General features: G+C 43.7%; 1 protein-coding gene across 1 annotated transcript; it reads right to left on the bottom strand.

Annotated features, from left to right (window-relative positions):
• Positions 1-53: 53 nt before the first annotated feature.
• Positions 54-17163, bottom strand: LOC124404131 (mucin-2-like). The gene is made up of 9 exons (XM_046878019.1): positions 17091-17163; positions 8544-8631; positions 6823-8415; positions 6634-6786; positions 6063-6453; positions 5364-6017; positions 3476-3950; positions 1265-3004; positions 54-1164 (listed from the first exon to the last, which is right to left on the bottom strand). The coding sequence occupies exons 2-9, from the start codon at positions 8608-8610 to the stop codon at positions 862-864; spliced, it is 5376 nt and encodes a 1791-aa protein (XP_046733975.1). The 5' UTR covers positions 8611-8631; positions 17091-17163; the 3' UTR covers positions 54-861.
• Positions 17164-19890: the final 2727 nt, after the last annotated feature.

Here is a 19890-nt window from a genome sequence, read left to right as displayed (position 1 = left end):
TTTTATTCAACAAGAATAAAGCTACTATTTTAGGTCAAATACTTATACTGCTTTGCTTATATAATTTATAGAATATTTAACTAGGCAATCACAAGAAACAGTATTTGCTGTGATATTCAAGTGAATAAATATATTGTTTTATATTATAGTTTATAGCAATAAAACAAGCACAGATAAAAAAAAAGAAAGTAATTTTCGCAGAGATCGGGTATTATGGACACAAAAATCAGACTTCTGTACAGTACCGTAGACACATTTGTACGATTGTACGACTACGAAATAGTTTATTCATCTTCTAATTCATATGATAGTTTAGATATAATTAAGTGACTAAGATGAAATAATATTAACATTAAATAAAAGAAAAGAATAAAAATTAAATATTGTACATATACAGTCGTGGAAATATCCAATAAGAAACCAGCTTTTGATTTTTTTCTGTTCTGCCGCGTGATTGGCAAGATGCTACGTTTTAGTAAAATAAATAAAGATGATAGCATTAAATATTTCAACTTCACTAAAAACTTAATATTAAATGTGATTATAACCACTTATCCCACAACCTAGTCCCTGAATGTCACGTATGATTTTATGACGAGGATTGGTAAAATCGTACGGAGATTCTCTCTATTCATATCTAATTATTGGAAATAGAATCCATATGATAACGAGGCACAAGCTGCTGTTTCAAGATAACTATTTACGTCAGTATTAAATGATTACTCGAAAATGGCAGCTGCCTGAGCGACAATGGATGTTGAAAATCTATATGTAAATTAAAATAATAAAAAGATTTTCAACATCCATGTCGTGTTTCTATTATCTACAGTCTAACGCATCTATACAAAACTTATCCAGTAATTAATAGCTTTCAAAATTGAGCATTCTCGCGGAAACATTAAAATCTTCTACTGGCACATCCCAACGACTGTCCCAAGGATAATTCTTATTCTTGTAAACTGCGGACGAACACATCGGTAGGCGATTGGCTCTCTCGCATCTTCTTGAAACTGACCAATAAACGAAATCTTGTGGACATTTGTATACATATCCCTGCATCGAGCCCGCTGTGTCACGCCTACACTTGAAGAAGGCATTGCTACAATCTTCGCCATATGGATAATGACCTTCGCTCGGACAGAGGCTCTGACTGTGAACTTTCACCTGAAATTAAATATTTTTCGGTCAATTACCTACGCTCAGTTTGAATGTCAGAAAATTAAAATAACTCAACAACGACTTCAGCGTTTCTCACAATACTTACAGGAGGCATGGAGTTGTCCTTCAATCTTCGGTAGAATCTGGCATCGGCCTTCGATCCAGAGCATGGTTCACTCGAATCCTCCTCAGGAATACACTGGATCTTCTGACTGTCGTAAACAGTGCCTTCGGGGCAACTCAGAACCAAAACCTTGACTTCCATGTTACTTGCCGATGTGCATTGGTAGAATAGGTTACAGTACTTCGGGTGGCGGCGGAACCCGGTTGGACAGACCAACGCTATTTGTTCGTTGGTCAAGTTTGCAAGGGGACAGGGTGTGACTTGGGGATTTTCAGTTGACCCGGCTTCTGTTGTTGTTAGGGAAGTATCCGTAGTTGATTCCTCGGATTTTTGTGTGGTTGTCTGACTTGATGGATCAGTTGTAGTACCTTGAGAGTCTGTTGTAGATTCCGGAGCTTCTGATGTCGTCTGTTCTGTGGATTCTGTTGTTTTCTGCCCTTCCGTAGTGTTTTCCGACTGCTCTGACGTCGTCTGCGAGCCTTCAGTAGTACTCTCTACGCTCTCTGTTGTAGATTCCAACTCCGTTGTGGAACCAGTGGACTCAGTGATAGTCGTGGACTCAGCCTTTTCCGTACTTGATTCTGACGTAGCTTGAGTTGTTGTTCCGGCTTCAGACGGCGTTGAGGCTTCGGTAGTAGTTTCAGTGGTACCTTCGGAAGTGCTGTCCGTCGTTCCCGCTATTATTGTGTCGGTTGAAGACTGCGGCGTTGTTTCTGATGGACTCGTCGTTGATTCTATCGGAGATTCAGTGCTCACCATGGACGATTCCGTTGTCGAATCACTCGTGGTTTGTCCTTCCTCAGTTGTTTCCTCTGAAGTTGTTGTAGTGCTTTCGGTTGCAGTGCTGGGTACAGGATTCTCTGACGAAGTGGATGATTCTAATTCTTGCGTCGTTGATTCAGCTGAAGTTGATGACTCTGATCCTTGCGTTGTCGTTTCGGTTGACGTGGTCGATCCCAGTTCTTGGGTTGTCGATTCAGCAAACGTCGTAGACGTTGATTCTTGTGTCGTCGATTCCGTCGAAAGCGTTGACTCTGATTCTTGTGTTGTTGATTCAGCTGAAGTCGTAGATTCCAAGTCTTGAGTTGTCGACTCGGCCGATGTAGTTGACTCCGATTCTTGTGTCGTCGATTGAGGTGACGTCGTTGACTCTGAATCTTGTGTCGTTGATTCAGCTGACGTCGTAGATTCCAAGTCTTCAGTCGTTGACCCGGATGATGTTGTTGTTGACTCCGATTCTTGCGTTGTCATTTCAGTCGACGTTACTGTCTCACCAGGAGCTGCAGTCGTACCAGCTCCTTGGCCGCTTCCTGAACAGTCTCTTGGCGGGTACACAGCGTAAGGATAATTACAAACACTGACACTTGGATCAAAGATAGTTCCAGGCGCGCAATCGAAATTGTATATATTGAAACCATTCCCGTTATCAACGCATCGATAAAATTTATCGCACTCCGTTGGATGTGGATAGTATCCTTCCGCCTCGCAAGTTTCCGTTATGTTTGGTTTGGCCGTCACGCATGGCGGAACTGATGTTTCTGTTGAGCCAAGGGGGGAAGTTGTTTCAGAGGAAGATTCAGTGGAAGTTGATTCAGCGGAAGTTGATTCAGGCGAGGTTTCAGTGGAGCTGGATTGTGGAGAAGATTCTGATGAAGCTTCGGTGGAAGTTGATCCGGGTGAAGTTTCAGTTGTTTCGACAGTTGTGGACTGGTCTGACGAACTCTGGGTGGTAGAATCACCGGGTGAGTTGGTCGAAACAGGTGCTTTGGCAGTCGTTTGTTGACCACTCTCGGTACTTGAAATATCCTGGCCAGGTTCATCAGTTCTGTCTATTCCGGGTTGCTGGGTAGTTGCTTCCGGATTTCCGACGCTGGTATTGGCAGTATTTGCAGTGGTTGTGGAAGACGGCTCTGTACTACTAGATGGAGTTGTACTCGTTGGGGTACCAGAATTTGTGCTTTGATCAGTTCCGTTACTTTCACTATTACATGATGATACCTGGTCGATATAATTGCAAGTTTGAGCCGAGGAGTCCCACGCTGTTCCGGTACCACATTCGAAGTCATATTTCGTGTATGCCGAACCAGTTGATACGCAGCGATAGTATTTACGGCAATCTGTAGGATTACCAAAAAATCCTTCTTCTGAGCATTCTCCAGACTTGTCAGAGCCATCCGGACTCATCGAAGTAGCGGTTGTGGTAGAATCACCGGGTGAGTTAGTCGGAACAGGTGCTTTGGTAGTCATTTGCTGACCACTCTCGGTACTTGAAATAACTTGGCCAGGTTCATCAGTTCTGTCTATTCCGGGATGTTGGGTAGTTCCTTCCAAATTTCCCACGCTGGTATTAGCAGTATTTTCAATGGTTGTGGAAGACGGCTCTGTACTACTAGATGGAGTTGTACTCGTCGAGGTACCAGAATTTGCGCTTTGATCAGTTCCGTTACTTTCACTATTACATGATGATACCTGGTCGATATAATTGCAAGTTTGAGCCGAGGAGTCCCACGCTGTTCCGGTACCACATTCGAAGTCATATTTTGTGTATCCCGAACCAGTTGACACGCAACGATAGTATTTACGGCAATCTGTTGGATCGCCAAAAAATCCTTCTTCTGAGCATTCTCCAGACTTGTCAGAGCCATCCGGGTTCATCGAAGTAGCGGTTGTGGTAGAATCACCGGGTGAGTTGGTCGAAACAGGTGCTTTGGCAGTCGATTGCTGACCACTCTCGGTACTTGAAATAACCTGGCCAGGTTCATCAGTTCTGTCTATTCCGGGTTGCTGGGTAGTTTCTTCCGGATTTCCGACGTTCGTATTGGCAGTATTTTCAGTGGTTGTGGAAGACGGCTCTGTACTACTAGATGGAGTTGTACTCGTCGAGGTACCAGAATTTGTGCTTTGATCAGTTCCGTTACTTTCACTATTACATGATGATACCTGGTCGATATAATTGCAAGTTTGAGCCGAAGAGTCCCACGCTGTTCCGGTACCACATTCGAAGTCATATTTCGTGTATGCCGAACCAGTTGATACGCAACGATAGTATTTACGGCAATCTGTTGGATCGCCAAAAAATCCTTCTTCTGAGCATTCTCCAGACTTGTCAGAACCATCCGTACTCATCGAAGTAGCGGTTGTGGTAGAATCACCGGGTGAGTTAGTCGGAACAGGTGCTTTGGTAGTCGTTTGTTGAGCACTTTCGGTACTTGAATTAACCTGGTCAGGTTCATCAGTTCTGTCTATTCCGGGATGCTGGGTAGTTTCTTCTGGATTTCCCACGCTCGTATTAGCAGTATTTTCAGTGGCTGTGGAAGACGGGACTGTACTATTAGATGGAGTTGTACTCGTTGAGGTACCAGAATTTGTGCTTTGATCAGTTCCGTTACTTTCACTATTACATGATGATACCTGGTCGATATAATTGCAAGTTTGAGCCGAGGAGTCCCACGCTGTTCCGGTACCACATTCGAAGTCATATTTCGTGTATGCCGAGCCAGTTGATACGCAACGATAATATTTACGGCAATCTGTTGAATCACCAAAGAATCCTTCTTCTGAGCATTCTCCAGACTTGTCAGAACCATCCGCACTCATCGAAGTAGCGGTTGTGGTAGAATCACCGGGTGAGTTGGTCGGAACAGGTGCTTTGGTAGTCGTTTGCTGACCACTTTCGGTACTTGAATTAATCTGGCCAGGTTCATCAGTTCTGTCTATTTCGGGATGCTGGGTAGTTCCTTCCGGATTTCCCATGTTCGAATTCGCAGTATTTTCAATGGTTGTGGAAGACGGCTCTGTACTACTAGATGGAGTTGTACTCGTCGAGGTACCAGAATTTGTGCTTTGATCAGTTCCGTTACTTTCACTATTACATGATGATACCTGGTCGATATAATTGCAAGTTTGAGCCGAGGAGTCCCACGCTGTTTCGGTACCACATTCGAAGTCATATTTTGTGTATCCCGAACCAGTTGCCACGCAACGATAGAACTTACGGCAATTTGTTGGATCACCAAAGAATCCTTCTTCTGAGCATTCTCCAGACTTGTCAGAGTTATCCGGACTCATCGAAGTAGCGGTTCCCGGCGAATCCGTAGCTTTTGTGGACGGAGTTGAGCTTTCAGGCGGGCTCGTAACTGCTCCCTGTGAATCGGTTGTTTCCACTGGTGAAGTTAAGGATGGTGTCGGTTTAGGAATTTTTGACGAACCATCATCTGGTTGCGAAGACGTTTCTATGGGTGAGACTGTTGTTACTTGATTCCCTGAAGTCAGGGTCGTCGACCTAGTCGTCAATTGATCAGTAGGCTCAAGTGAAGGTGATGATTCTGTTACCATAGTGTTCCCATCGATTTCAGTTGTTGATGTGGGTGGCTGCTTTTCAGGAATTTGCGTAGTTACTTCGTTAGAAGATGTTGTCATGACGTTTGACGTAGGCAGCTTCGTAGTACCGCCTCCGTTCCTAGTACTGGTTGGTACATTAGTTGTAGTAGTTCCGGGTTCGCTGGTTGATTCATTTTGATCCCCCTGCTCATCGACAGCAGTTGCATTTGATTCGCCGGTACTGGGATTACAGGTGGGTACTGCATAATAATGATTGCAACTTTGAGCAGCTTGGTCCCATACAGTTCCAGCGCCGCAGTCAAATAGATATTTAATAAAACCTGCACCATCAGCAACGCAGCGATAGAATTTACGACAATCGTTAGGGTCCGCAAAAAATCCCTCTTCGTTACAGCTGCCCGGGGTTGCTGGTGTATTCGGTGTTCCTGAAGTACCCGGCGTTCCAGGTGTGCCCGGTGTTCCTGGTGTGCCCGGTGTGCCCGGTGTGCCTGGTGTTCCTGGAGTACCCGGCGTACCCGGTGTTCCTGGACTACCTGGCGTACCCGGTGTACCCGATGTTCCTGTAGTGCCCGGTGTACCAGGTGTGCCCGGTGTGCCCGGTGTTCCTGAAGTACCTGGAGTACTCGGTGTACTTGGTGTTTCCGGAGTGCCTGACGTTCCTGGAGTACCCGGCGTTCCTGGAGTACCCGGTGTACCCGGTGTACCAGGTGTGCCCGGAGTGCCTGGCGTTCCTGGTGTACCCGGTGTTCCTGGACTACCCGGCGTACCCGGTGTGCCCGGTGTTCCTGGAGTGCCCGGCGTTCCTGGAGTACCTGGCGTACCCGGTGTTCCTGAACTACCCGGCGAACCCGGTGTACCCGGTGTTCCTGGAGTACCCGGCGTTCCTGTAGTGCCCGGTGTACCAGGTGTGCCCGGTGTGCCCGGTGTTCCTGAAGTACCTGGAGTACTCGGTGTACTTGGTGTTTCCGGAGTGCCTGACGTTCCTGGAGTACCCGGCGTTCCCGGAGTACCTGGCGTACCCGGCGTTCCTGGAGTACCCGGTGTACCCGGTGTACCAGGTGTGCCCGGAGTGCCTGGCGTTCCTGGTGTACCCGGTGTTCCTGGACTACCCGGCGTACCCGGTGTACCCGGTGTTCCTGGAGTGCCCGACGTTCCTGGAGTACCTGGCGTACCCGGTGTTCCTGAACTACCCGGCGAACCCGGTGTGCCCGGTGTTCCTGGAGTACCCGATGTACCTGGTGTGCCCGGTGTTCCTGGAGTGCCCGGCGTTCCTGGAGTACCTGGCGTACCCGGCGTGCCCGACGTTCCTGGAGTACCCGGCGTTCCTGGAGTACCTGGCGTACCCGGCGTGCCCGACGTTCCTGGAGTACCCGGCGTTCCTGGAGTACCTGGCGTACCCGGCGTGCCCGACGTTCCTGGAGTACCCGGCGTTCCTGGAGTACCTGGCGTACCCGGCGTGCCCGACGTTCCTGGAGTACCCGGCGTTCCTGGAGTACCTGGCGTACCCGGCGTGCCCGACGTTCCTGGAGTACCCGGCGTTCCTGGAGTACCTGGCGTACCCGGCGTGCCCGACGTTCCTGGAATACCCGACGTTCCTGGAATACCCGGCGTTCCTGGAGTACCCGGTGTACCAGGTGTGCCCGGAGTGCCTGGCGTTCCTGGTGTACCCGGTGTCCCTGGACTACCCGGCGTACCCGGTGTGCCCGGTGTTCCTGGAGTGCCCGGCGTTCCTGGAGTACCTGGCATACCCGGCGTGCCCGGTGTTCCTGGAGTACCTGGCATACCCGGTGTACCCGGTGTACCCGGTGTCCCTGGACTACCCGGCGTGCCCGGTGTGCCCGATGTTCCTGGAGTGCCCGGCGTTCCAGGAGTACCTGGCGTACCCGGTGTTCCTGGACTACCCGGCGTGCCCGGTGTTCCAGGTGTGCCCGGTGTACCCGGACTTCCGGGTTGTCCGTTAGGATCTCCAGGTTGTCCATTTGGGTTACCTGGTTGTCCTGAATCACCAACATCTCCATTCCATTGTCCACCATTGTCCCCAGTATCCCCATTCCATTGACCACCATTGTCCCCAGTATCCCCATTCCATTGTCCATCATTGCCTCCGGTATCTCCATTCCACTGCCCATTCTCATTGTTTTCGGGACCTCCATTATCACCGTTACCGTTTCCTCCTAGACCATTTTCGCTACAATCACTTCTCGAAGCAGCCCACGCATGATTACATGCCTCAATTTTCGGATCCCAAACCGTCCCGCTGCTACACGAGAATTCGTATTTTATGTACGAGCCTGTGCCTCCGTCGACACACCTATAAAACTTTCGACAATATTTGGGATCCGCAAGGAAGCCTTCCTGAGCACATTGTACATTACTATTCTGACCACTATCGCTACTTCCCGGTCTCGTTCCTTGTGGCGATGAAACAGTGGCCTGCGTTGTCCCCGTTGTCGAAATCGGTCTCGGCCTCGCTGTAGTTTGAGGGTATTCAGGATTTTTCGGAACCTCTTGGTTGCCTTGTGGAGAGGAATCGATTTCATTCGCAGAATCGTCACACTCGGGTCGGCCACTGTCAGACGGATGCGTGCAAATGTCACCCTGATCCTTGGAGAACACCGTTCCGCTGCCGCACTCGAACCGGAAGGCCGTCAGAGGACTGCCGTTCCCCCAATCGACGCATCTGTAATAAACCTTGCAGTCTTGTGGATCGGTGTGATATCCTTCCGACGGACATCTAAAGGGTTCACTACTCTGTCGAAATTCATAATCGTACTCTCTGCTCCGGGATGACACTGAAACAGAATATATTTTTCCGGAAGTGAGCTTAAGAGAACGTTCCGTATCAACAATTAGTCATTGAAAACGGGATTATAGGTTGAACAAAAAATCGATAATAAAATGAAAAAACGATCTGACTCACCTCTATCTGCCGACGACAAGCGCGCCAATATCACGAGGACGCCCAGCGTCCATAAGCGTCTCCACATCGTTTAAACTGTGGACGTAATCTGAAATCAGGAAGTGAAACGATGTTAACCGATGAAAAAATATATTCAATTGATTTCCTGCCTAAAATATTTGTGCCATCAATCGTTGAAGCGTGTACTGTGTAACATCGGAAGCTTCGAGATCGGAGACATTTTTAGCAATTTATATCCACCGTGTGAAATTGCCAGATTAATTGGCTGACGGAAAGTTCGTATGTACATCAATACTGCAATGTACCTAGGCTTTTACCTCTACAGTAAAAGTGGATTTTCCCACGAGGCAGTTAATCAGTGATAAGAATAACGAGTGACAGCTCGATAACTGTTTCTTTTTTTGTCCGTCAACATCCCAGCTGGGTTATCAAATCAGAAGCTGTGACAGTCGCCGGCCATTCGTCGCGACGTATCTACGCTGCCATTTTTGTGAATAGGGAGTAAAAAAATATGCTCGAGGCGAAAGATTCTCGGGTCTTATCCGGCGTCATGTGTAAGAGTTCAACAGAATGGAAGCACATACGCGTTTAAAATATATAAGTTGTGGTCTATGCATATGTCCACGTATCATACGATTCGCTTCGCGGAATTGAAGAGTGTTAATTATTTCGTAAATTACATTCTGCGGTTCAATTCCTCAGATTCTTATTACATACACAACTACATCTATGTATAACTCATTAAAGAATGGTCTTTACACAGTTTAGTTTTTGCCACGAAAGCGCAGCTCGAAATCAAGTGAAGCCACCCGATTCCTTAAGAAAAGAGTTAACGTATGTCTGGTCATTCACCTGTGGCTGGTACATCGAGCATCAAGTTTTTTTTACATAAATGTTGTCATAAAGTTTCTGTATAATAGTAAAACGATATCGATAGATAGAATCCCAAAAAGACTTGTTTATGTTATACCAGTTTGGTGAACACGTCTCAGCTCTGTTCTCACCAAGGTTTGATTTATTTTAACGTTCCAAGCTGGATACTTTATGACAGAAGAATTTGAGTACAAAATATTGGTATCTTAGGTCGAATAAACGGTTTTCAGATGATTCTTTTAAGGCTGGAATTAACCGCCTATGGTAGCAGAAGTGCCACGATCCTATAATGGCAAAATGCTCTCGACATATTCGCGTTATTTTTCTGATTTCTTGGACTGACAATGATAGGTCAAAACCTTTTTTATTTTGGAGTATTGTTCTTGATTGTCCATAATTTTCTACCTCTGCAATTGTAAAGTACCACCTTCCTGCCGTTTGCAGTTGTCGATATTTTTCAAATTTGTCGGAGGAGACGTGAGATTAGCTGAATCGAGACTATTATTTGATGAGAATATTTGATTTGATTCAGAGCCCAACTAAAACATGGTACATATTTTTTACCGGTGATTCATTACAAATCGCTACCTCTGGATGGGCACGGCGATGACGTCAAACTGCGCCGTGGCCGGTTGTTCGTGCCTTAGCGATTGGCGAGCATGAGGGAGATTAGTAAGTTGAATAGCAAAATAAATAAATAAACAAATCCTGTACGACGACCGAGAGCTGTGCCCATCTAACTGTACACCTGAAAACATATTGGATAATAGGAATACCCCTGAAGCAAAAGGATAAACCGTGACAGAGCGAACCGCGGGGAGAAGAAACTCACAATCAGTTGATGTTCAATTCGGAGGCAAAGAAATGTGTCTGTGAAAAGAAGATGTCGCCCGAAATGATAATGGGATGCTACGTGGGGGTCAAGAAGGGTCGATCAAAAACCATCAGCGGGGAAAATTCAACTATCTGTCACCGATGTTCGAAGCCACTATTTGTGGCATGGCTGATGGCATGCATTGTCGGGTGGAAGAAGGGTCGAGAGACACAGTTAGACGACAAACGCGACGATCGATGCCTGCCAATATTACGGAATTTCTTCTGGCGTTTATCCAACTGTGTTACGAGACTAGAATCCATACTAGGGTAGACCAACGAGTCATCTGTTTCCGCAAAAGTTTCAAGAAGAATTACACCGCGCAGCGTCTAACGGTCCAATGGCACCGCACGTTTTACTTTTTTTTCAGATCAGATTCGATTGGACTCACATGTTTGGCGTACCTATATCGCGATGATCGCATACGACACGAATATGCTAATGCCGGAGATTTCGAATTCAGATAAACACCCGCCACGTTCGTGCGTAATGTGATTCGAGCCATAAATCTGCACCTCATCGCTTGTTCTTCGACCGGTGAATCGGGCGTACAACGAAAAGAAGTTCACGCATTAATTATAGCCAAATTATCATGCCTATGACTCGGTGGGTGAGCGTGAGTCAGGCCAAGTTGCATTGACCCTCGGTTCTTCTATCCAAATATTGGTCCAACTCTCTAACCGATTGAATGGTTTTCCTCTCGCTGCTGCAGCGAGCCTCTCTCTTTCTTTACTTCGCGTTACAGTAATAACGAGGAGAGTGGAATTACCGTGAGGTTAGCTGTAGCTATTGAAGGAGACAGGTGGAATGCGCAAACACATTACTGTCTCTATGTGGGGTCTGCGAATATGTGGAGGCAGGCGCCTCGGCTCTCCTTTCTCCATGCTGAATGACTGCGCTCTAGTATGATGCAAGACTCAAATCAAGTTCAATGTCACCTGCCATCCGGTTTATATTATTCGTTTTAATTGTGCGAATTACTAGGAAAAAGGAAGGATAACATGACGCGTTATGTTCACTCGATGAATTCTTGAGCAGTATAACAGAGGAAGTATAACTCGACAAAAGGCCTTGGCTCCCTGCTTATTAAAGCGAGTTTATGGCGGTAGTTTTCATAACGCTTTGCCCAACCTCATCGCATCACCTTACAATACGTACGGAAGATCGGAGATTAACGCAATGTTTTGTTTTATTTTTATTTTTTTTTAACTGATTTAGTATTGACGGTCTCATCATGCTACTACCTTACCGCGAAAATCTTCCTCCGGGCAAGGATTTGTTTACAAGATCTCGGCTTATGTTCCCATTATAATAGCGGTTTGCACACGTAATGATGTACATGCTTAACAGTTAACTCGTGGATTTAAAAGGCTTTGATCGAGTATCGAATATTCGCATTCGTTGGTATAGGTAGGTAGGAATACCAGCGTAAGTTGTGTCCCACACATTTTAACGGACTTTGCCTCCGAATGTGACAAAAATTAGAATATTCTTTTGGACTTTTTCATCTCGTAGATCAGAGAGAACCGTTATCGATCGTGATTCTGGAGGGAAAAAAATGTGTCACTGGTGATAGAAGCGAATCTATAATCGATCCGCGGAACGGAATCGAACATTTTTTCGGCGATTGACCTCAATTTGATAACCCTGTATACCTACCCCACGTGGAATTTGGAAACGAGGCATCGCGAGAACTGGGGACATTAAATATCGTCACGTTGTCCGATGATCCGTTTATACGTTATCCACGGTTTGGCGTTACAAACCAGACCACGCGGGCTTCGCGGATAATTGGGACTTTGAAAAAAGCCGCCGTTATTCGTTATTATCGATCAAATCGAATTCACGCGGTGACGAAAAACGAAAACGTGACCGAGGATCGCGAGATCTGGGTGCAAAGTTCACCGGATATTACGTGCAGGTTCTCAAATTTCGATCGCGTGTGTGTCATTCTAGTCGTAAGGTTCAATGACTGTGCCATGAAGAAGGTGGATGGTTGAAAAATGATTGTCAATTTCACCGGAAGTTCGTACAGTATAGTTGTACAAAGTAGCGTCGAGCGATCTCATGTCTTCGAATCGTTTCACACTGCTGCATATAATATATGAGGTGATGAAAATAAGATTCAAACGCAGGAAGGAAGGCACTTGGCGTGCAGAAATCAGCAGGTTTTTGAATATGGGTTACCGAAGTCCGATATCCGTTCTTCCGTGCGACCTTCGATGAATGAAACATGTAATCGCGAACGGCGTGGGCAGCTCCGTTCGTTCACACAGTCAGCATGAATAACAGCTACTGTGAACTGAATACAAAATCGAATCTCTGGTGCTGAGAGGCCAGTTTTATTTGCGCGGATTCACAGCGATACAGAAGCTGATTATAATTCAAGGGGCAAATTTTCGCCGGGTGTAACCACTTGCGCCAAATCACAAGGTGTGTCTGTTGTGTCGATCTCGAAGTACCCAATTCGGCGAAATGGTAATAAGACTGAATTCTCGACGACCGGGATGCGGCATGGAATTATTCCGACTTACCCGAACTCCACGGTGATTGTCTTTAATTAGCAACTGCCGATTGCTGGGACGACCGGTTTCGATGCCGGAAACTTTAAACCCGTTTTTGCTGTTCGATTTAAGGTGTACCTTCGTGACTAGTGGAATGCTTTAACGGGCACGAATTAAGAATGCGAAAAGACATTGTCATACTTGTGTCACACTTTTCATATAGAAACAATTTTCAACCGAGAAACAAAGAGGCGAAGAAGGTGACTATGACGAAAAAGCAGTATGATGTACTCTTTTACGTAACGTAGTCGGCTGCGGCTTCGTTGGGTTACAAAAAATGAACAACCTTCACGGTTCAGCTAACTTGCGAAGCGTCAAGTGAGGAGGATCTTCATATTACACCACGAAATCGGTATTACACTCCGAACGATCAAGATTTCACATACAATTGGAGTTTTGTTGTTCCTTCCTCTCCCTCTGTATCTGAGATCTGTAAAGCACTCTGTTTTCACGTTAGGTATCCATCAGCTGTACAGTCTTGTCGAAAAATTGCAACTGCGTGCAGGGTGAGAATTACACAAGATTTGAAAAAATTTAGAATCGTTAAGTACAAAGTGTTTACGTGAAATAACAGCAGAAGTACATGCATGGAAATGATTTCTCTGATTGTCAGCAATGCGACGTACCCTTCTTCTTCCGTTTGTACCTGCATCTTGATCGGCTCGATCGACTCGACGGTAACGAGCCAATTTGTTTGTTCATGGTTGTTTTCGATCGGACTGTACGCTGAATAGATCCTTAAACACCGCATGGTTTACCACTTGTCTATTGTAAGTAGATGCTAGATAGTTCCATTGTCTTGTCGAACGTTGTACAACTCAAAGCGGTGCAACGTTTAGCAAGGAAACTAGATATGAGCTTATATGGTAGTTCAGGAACCGCGTAAAGCCCGAAGGAGACGCGAAACGAGTATGTGTGTATTGAAATGTTTACGGCCAAGGAAATGGCCTGGCCATTAGTTACTGCAAGGAAGGAAGGAGCTGGTTCGACCTCTTCCCGAGATACGATCCTGGCGGTTCTGCCCCGCAAATTGATGGCTCCGATGCTCTTTGGTAAATGCGAAGCAGATCCAGCGTGGGATCGTTCCAGGACCATACGAAACGTCTTCCTTCTCTCAGTTTGAGAGAAGTCACGAATAGTTTATTTTTGTCATATCTTCTTTGTAATTCAACGATGCAAAAAGCTCCGCTGTACCATTCAATGATAATTTCAAGGAATTCACCGCTCGATATTGAATATCCATCCAGCTTATATGGGCACCAATTACGCAGGTGCAATAATGCCGGACTCGTTCATAAGACTAATTGGAAATACTGTAAGAGAAAAAGAATGGTGCACCTGACGTTAATAGCAGAGTCACGTCAACTAGTCGTTGTGCCAAGATCTAGGATCTTAGTCACAATGAATTGTACTCGAGACGCAAAGAAATTAGGAAGAATTCCGTCCTCAGGCTGGCTGTAGTTACTTTTTGCCTTTTTTTTCTTCCGATCGCAGCCTGTAATATAATGGTGCCATTCTGGCCGAGAAAAATAGAGCGGTCCCGGTATTAGATTACATCTCGTGGGTTCAACGTACCCTTGAAAACACTTGAATCGCATCATTCTCTCGACTTGATGAGAATTTTGCAAAACGTAGGTATAAGAAAAAGTAATTCCACTAATTCCGTTCGCGGATTTGAAATTATAATGAAGAATTGTGTAGCAGTGAACGGCTTCTTCGAAAATTTCATGAATAATGCAATATCAATCGAAACAAAGGATTGCGCACAATCGCCGGGTGATCCTTTTTCAGACTCGTGCCTAAAAATTCGGCGGCTAATTTAATTATTAACCGATTAATATCGCATAACGGTACAATGCAGTTCCTATGACGCAAGCCGTTGCGATGCAAACGCAAACGCAAAAAAGGAACAATTACAAATACTAAATTTCCTGCTCATTGCAATATTAAATTTGATCGTTGACTTGATTTTTCCAATTGAATAAGGTCTCGACGTCGATTCATTCGTTCTTGCACCAACATCGTGAAATTTTCGGTCATGATAAGGACCGATAAAATGCCTACATAAGAACCGCGTACAGTAACACGGTAACTGGAAGAAGGGGAAACTAGGATCGATGGATCAACCGCGATCGATCGAGATTGAAGAGTGTGCTGAACCCTGGCGTGGCGCGAGGCGCACGGCTAGCCTTGCCGTTGAAAGTAGCAAGGTCGTCTACTGCACCGTTCTCTCTTCTGAACAGTACCCGTCTTCTTGCTTGGCGTTCATCAACCGCGAATTCTCATTTTTCCAACACGTCTTCCGCGAGACGAGAGATAAGTTGTTCATCGATTACGAGAGATGCTATATAATTGCTAATTATCTATGCAAACTGGTCATTATAGTTTATGGATAAACTGCGTGGATGAAACGCGCCTCTTGCTAAGATTAAGGATTAAAATTCTATCCAAGGTGTTGAATAAATGAAAAAATTCTATTTCCTACGTTTTTGAAAAAAATTTTAATCAAACAAGGCAAAATGTATGTAACATTTGTGAGCAATTTTTTAACGATTTTAGAGTAAAAACAAAAAATAAAGAATCTGTGAGGTTTGATTCATCCGTCCTTGCAGCATAACAACACAGCAGCGCAATGCTTGTGGATATTTCACAGAAGACTGAAACTGGCTGGATAATTTTTTTTTTCTTTTTCTTTTTTTGTTTCCTTTTCCTCGTTCGCGACAGTCTCGTGATGCAGACCGCGCGAGGAGAACGCACCGGTATGTTTCCGCAAAAAGTGTTCACGTATCTTGCACGGACAATAGCTCGACCGTATTCTGGCCTGCTTCTTACAGAATCCAGTAGCGTTCAATATACTCGGTACGTACAGCGAATTGCCGAAGAAGAGGGTGAAGTAGGAGAACGTAAGTGCCTACATGCTGCAGGTACGTACGTTTATAACGTGTCTGGATCATCGTCGTTTACTGTCGTGTTGAAGTTGGCAACGAGTTATTGGAACGATTCAAGCTGAGGAAAAAGCAGTATTTCGCGACTTTAAGAGTCTTATTGTTATTTGTCTGAAATTTGATAAACCGTACCAAAACAAGAAATGTTCAAATTTTGAAATCAGAGTTCCTTCAAAGTCGTTACAAAAATGATGAAAAGTAAATTTTTATCCCAATCTTTCGTTACGATAACGTCACTAACTTCAGTTCTTATAAACGTTCATCGCAAATTGCGGTTTCAATTGCACGGTAAAAACCTGTCCGAACTTTTTAAAACTTTTTTTCAATATTTTACAAATGAATCGGATAAATCTTGAGCGCTTTAACGGAAACTGAAGCGATCAGGTTATCTGACCGACTTGATGGACGAAAACTCGATAACGAAAAACGGAAGACATGTTCCGGGGACACACTTCTCCGTGGTTCGGTGCAAGTTAAAAAAAGAAAAAAATAATAATAACAACAACAACAACAATAATAATAATAATAACAGAGAAGTAAAAAGAAGCAACCTCGACACGGTTGAGCTGCGTTTGTAAAAATTAATGAAAATTATTGTCAACGAGGTGGAAAATTGACGATGTTACGAGATAAGCAAGGTTCCGTAATGGTGTTCAAGACGAGAATTGGCCGGATTAGCCATTTCGGTGTCCCAGTTTTCTTAATGAATCGTTAATTAAATTGGAATGTCGGTGAATCAAAAGATCGTTACAGAATACGAGCGAAAATCGCATTGTAAAGAATTTTTCCCCCTGAAAACGTTATAATCAGAAATAACGCGTTATTGTGGTATCTGTGTCAATGATAATGTGTAATTTAGTTTTTTAGCCATGTAGTTTCTATTGTGTGCAGATAATTGTACGAATTCGTTGTACAAAGTCGCAGGCGTATAGGACAAGGCTGTGAATCCCGGGGAGATTTCAATGCCGCGAATCACCAGCAAAATTGTCGTTTTAACTCAGTTACGCGTTAGAATACGCGGTGAGTTCAACGATACTTTGCGCGTTGGCGTTGGATTTTATAAAATCGGGTGATTAATTACAAACTGTCCAGAGAGACAAACTAACTGTATTATATTCTAATAAAAGATACGCAAAAGTAACTGTTTATCGTCCGAATTTAAGAAGTATAAATGAATATTCGCAAAAAAATGTCTCCAAATCTCGAGGTGTAACAACAACAACAACAACAACAACAACAACAATAATAATAATAATAATAATAAGAATAAAAAATTTCAAACAACACTCACCTTCATCAAACTCTGTGACGATCTGCAGTAGATTCTATCTCGCACATAACACCATAACAATAATCGATGAAGATTTGTCTTTTTTTTTTTTTCTCTACCGAATCGATGAAAATAAAACGATCGATAAAATTAATCACGGTTGGGATGTTTCCTTGCGTCTTAATCCTGAGCCGTGTTGGTTGCTTTGCGAAGTGACGAACTGTCGAGACTTGTACTTATAGACTGTGTATTGATGGTTTCGTTTCTGATGGTGGCGAGTACAGCCTCGGAGTAACTCAGGGAATCGAGGATGGCCCCTACTTATAGAGTTCGCCAAGTTAGCCGTGTCTGCAAGCAGAAAATGCCGGCGAGGCCCGCCACTCTGCCTCCGTATCCCTCCGGAGCAGCAGGTGGGAGGCGGCGTGGATGACTCTGATATCGTGGATTCGCGGCCTCCTTCACCAACATCCATTGAGAGCAGTTAACCGCACACTTCATGCGATAATATACGTTGTATTTGAAATCTCTTAAAATTGTACGAAAAAAAATCCGACGATATCGTGGAAACCGGAAGGACATGGTGCGAGTTAATTTTTTCATCCTGTAGGTACAAGGTATAGGGGAAAATTTTCCTTTCATTTCTCTGTATCTGTATGTCACCTAAATAAAAAAAGGAAATAAAAAAAATTAATAAACTTGTTAAATCTTGGAATAATTAAACGTGAACTTATTATCTTGTTAGTGTGAAAAAATAAAACTGATAGAGTAATTAGTTACATGTATTATATAATTATATATATATATATATATATATCTACATCAGAGATACGTACGGAAATGTGGAAATGAGAAACGGAGAGTTTTATAACTCATTCTGAACAGTTTCATTACATCCAATATACATATCTATATTATAAAATATAAAGATATTTACATACGTGGAGACGTCTGGTAAACAGGATCGCGATGCGTGTTGCGTGCGATTACAGAAATATATAATCCAATTAGGTGCAGTAGGTATAGTCGTTCTCATTATACATACGCGTTACACGCTTCGTTTGTCCCTTGAGTTTGAATCGTTTCTCCTTTTCGCGCCAGGTGGGGAAATAAACGGGCCGAAAAATGCTTCCTTGTCTTTTCTGCCGTGAGGCATATATGCGAAGTTCAATGATTCTCCAAGCACGGTCATTAAATCCAAAAAAAAAAAAAAAACAGAGAAAAGGGAAAAAATCATAGATTTAATGAGTAGAAAACGACGAGGGAGACGAAGAGAAAAAAAAGTGCAATCAACGTATGTTTTACACCATAAAATTCACCAGAGTCTTACATTTTATTACATGACATAACGATGATCACTGCATTCTTGTTAAGTATCACGTAACGCAAGTCGTATCTACAACTTATATATATATTTTTAAATAATTAGTAAGAATTAATTTAAATCTCATGTGAAGCAGCCAGGGGTTGAATTATTTTAATCACAGAGGGTCATTAAATGTGTGTGTGTGTTTTTTTTTTGTTTCTAAAGGCGAATTTCAGCAACGTGGGATTTAATGACAGGGTGGAAAAAAAATTGCTACCGCATACATTTTGCTGGCAATTTTTTTTTATTCATTTTTTTTTATCCGTAAGGTATAATATCCGAGGCACTTTTATGGGGCGTTTAGTTTTTCGGCGAGTCTCGAACGAAAACGCGTAATGGGACGGTAATAAAATCGGTGGCAGCCTCTACGCGAAGCGCGGACCTCGAACTTGAACCTCGCCTTAAGATACACCTTTCTTTTCCTTTCCTGTACATACTCGAGTTGCGTATACTCGCTAGGTATAAATAATCCACAGACAAGCTGCGCACTCCGTTCTTACGAAACATGCCACACCTCACGGGTTTTCTACAATGCATAAATATTTAGCATATTATAGGTTAACGTGAGTTTTCCGTGCCAATCTCCTCCATTAACTCGATCGCGACATTTTTAAATGACAGATATTTTATTTACAGGGTTATTCGTCAGTAATGAGGTGGATCGTTAAGATCTTGGATGTTTTTTCAATTTTGCACGCTAATGACTCTCGAGGAGTTGGATTTTTGTGCAAATGCATAAACGCGCTGCCACGATACAAATTGAGATATTCGCAATGAAAATTTTTTGCAAGGTTTTGTTAACAAGAAAATATCTCGGTAAGCATTAGCCTCGAGGGGAAAATTTTATTTCCAATATGTATATACGCAAAATTCCATACATCTGTTTTGAATGTAGCGTCAATTTTTTACTGCAAGAATTTAATGGTCTAAAAATTGTAAGCATACGGGATTGAAAAAAATATCTTAGATCTGATGAATCTTTTTTTTATAGAATACATTTTTTCTCCTGTTTTTAGTACCATGGAATACAGGAAATGAGACAATCAAATTTGCATAATTTTTTTTTAATTTCAGAATTTGGATTCGTTGCGTCAGATCTCTGAAAGAGTTCTATCGAAAAGCCAGAGACGCCAAAAATTCTATTTGCAATTCAGAACAGACGTATAAATGCGTCCGCTAAATCGAGACGGACATCACCTTAGAGGGCGTATAATTTTCGAATAGTTTATTCAATTGCTCGTACTTGTAGCGAATTAAGATTTTCTGCGATATCTCTTAAATTATGCCAATCTTTCCATTTCTGTATAACTACGTCTACAGGTGTGTTTGTGGCTCGGAATCAGCGAACACCTCGACCATATATGTATTTAGCAGAAGTAACTAGAGGGGGAATTGTTATTGTCTCAAATTTCGAACAATGTGTGAGGTAATGTAGTTAACTATAGCGAGGTTTATACC

Source organism: Diprion similis, chromosome 3 (assembly GCF_021155765.1).
Source record: "Diprion similis isolate iyDipSimi1 chromosome 3, iyDipSimi1.1, whole genome shotgun sequence".
Lineage (NCBI taxonomy): Eukaryota > Metazoa > Arthropoda > Insecta > Hymenoptera > Diprionidae > Diprion > Diprion similis.
Note: the sequence above shows the minus strand (reverse complement) of the source record. Positions and strands in the feature narration are given on the sequence as shown.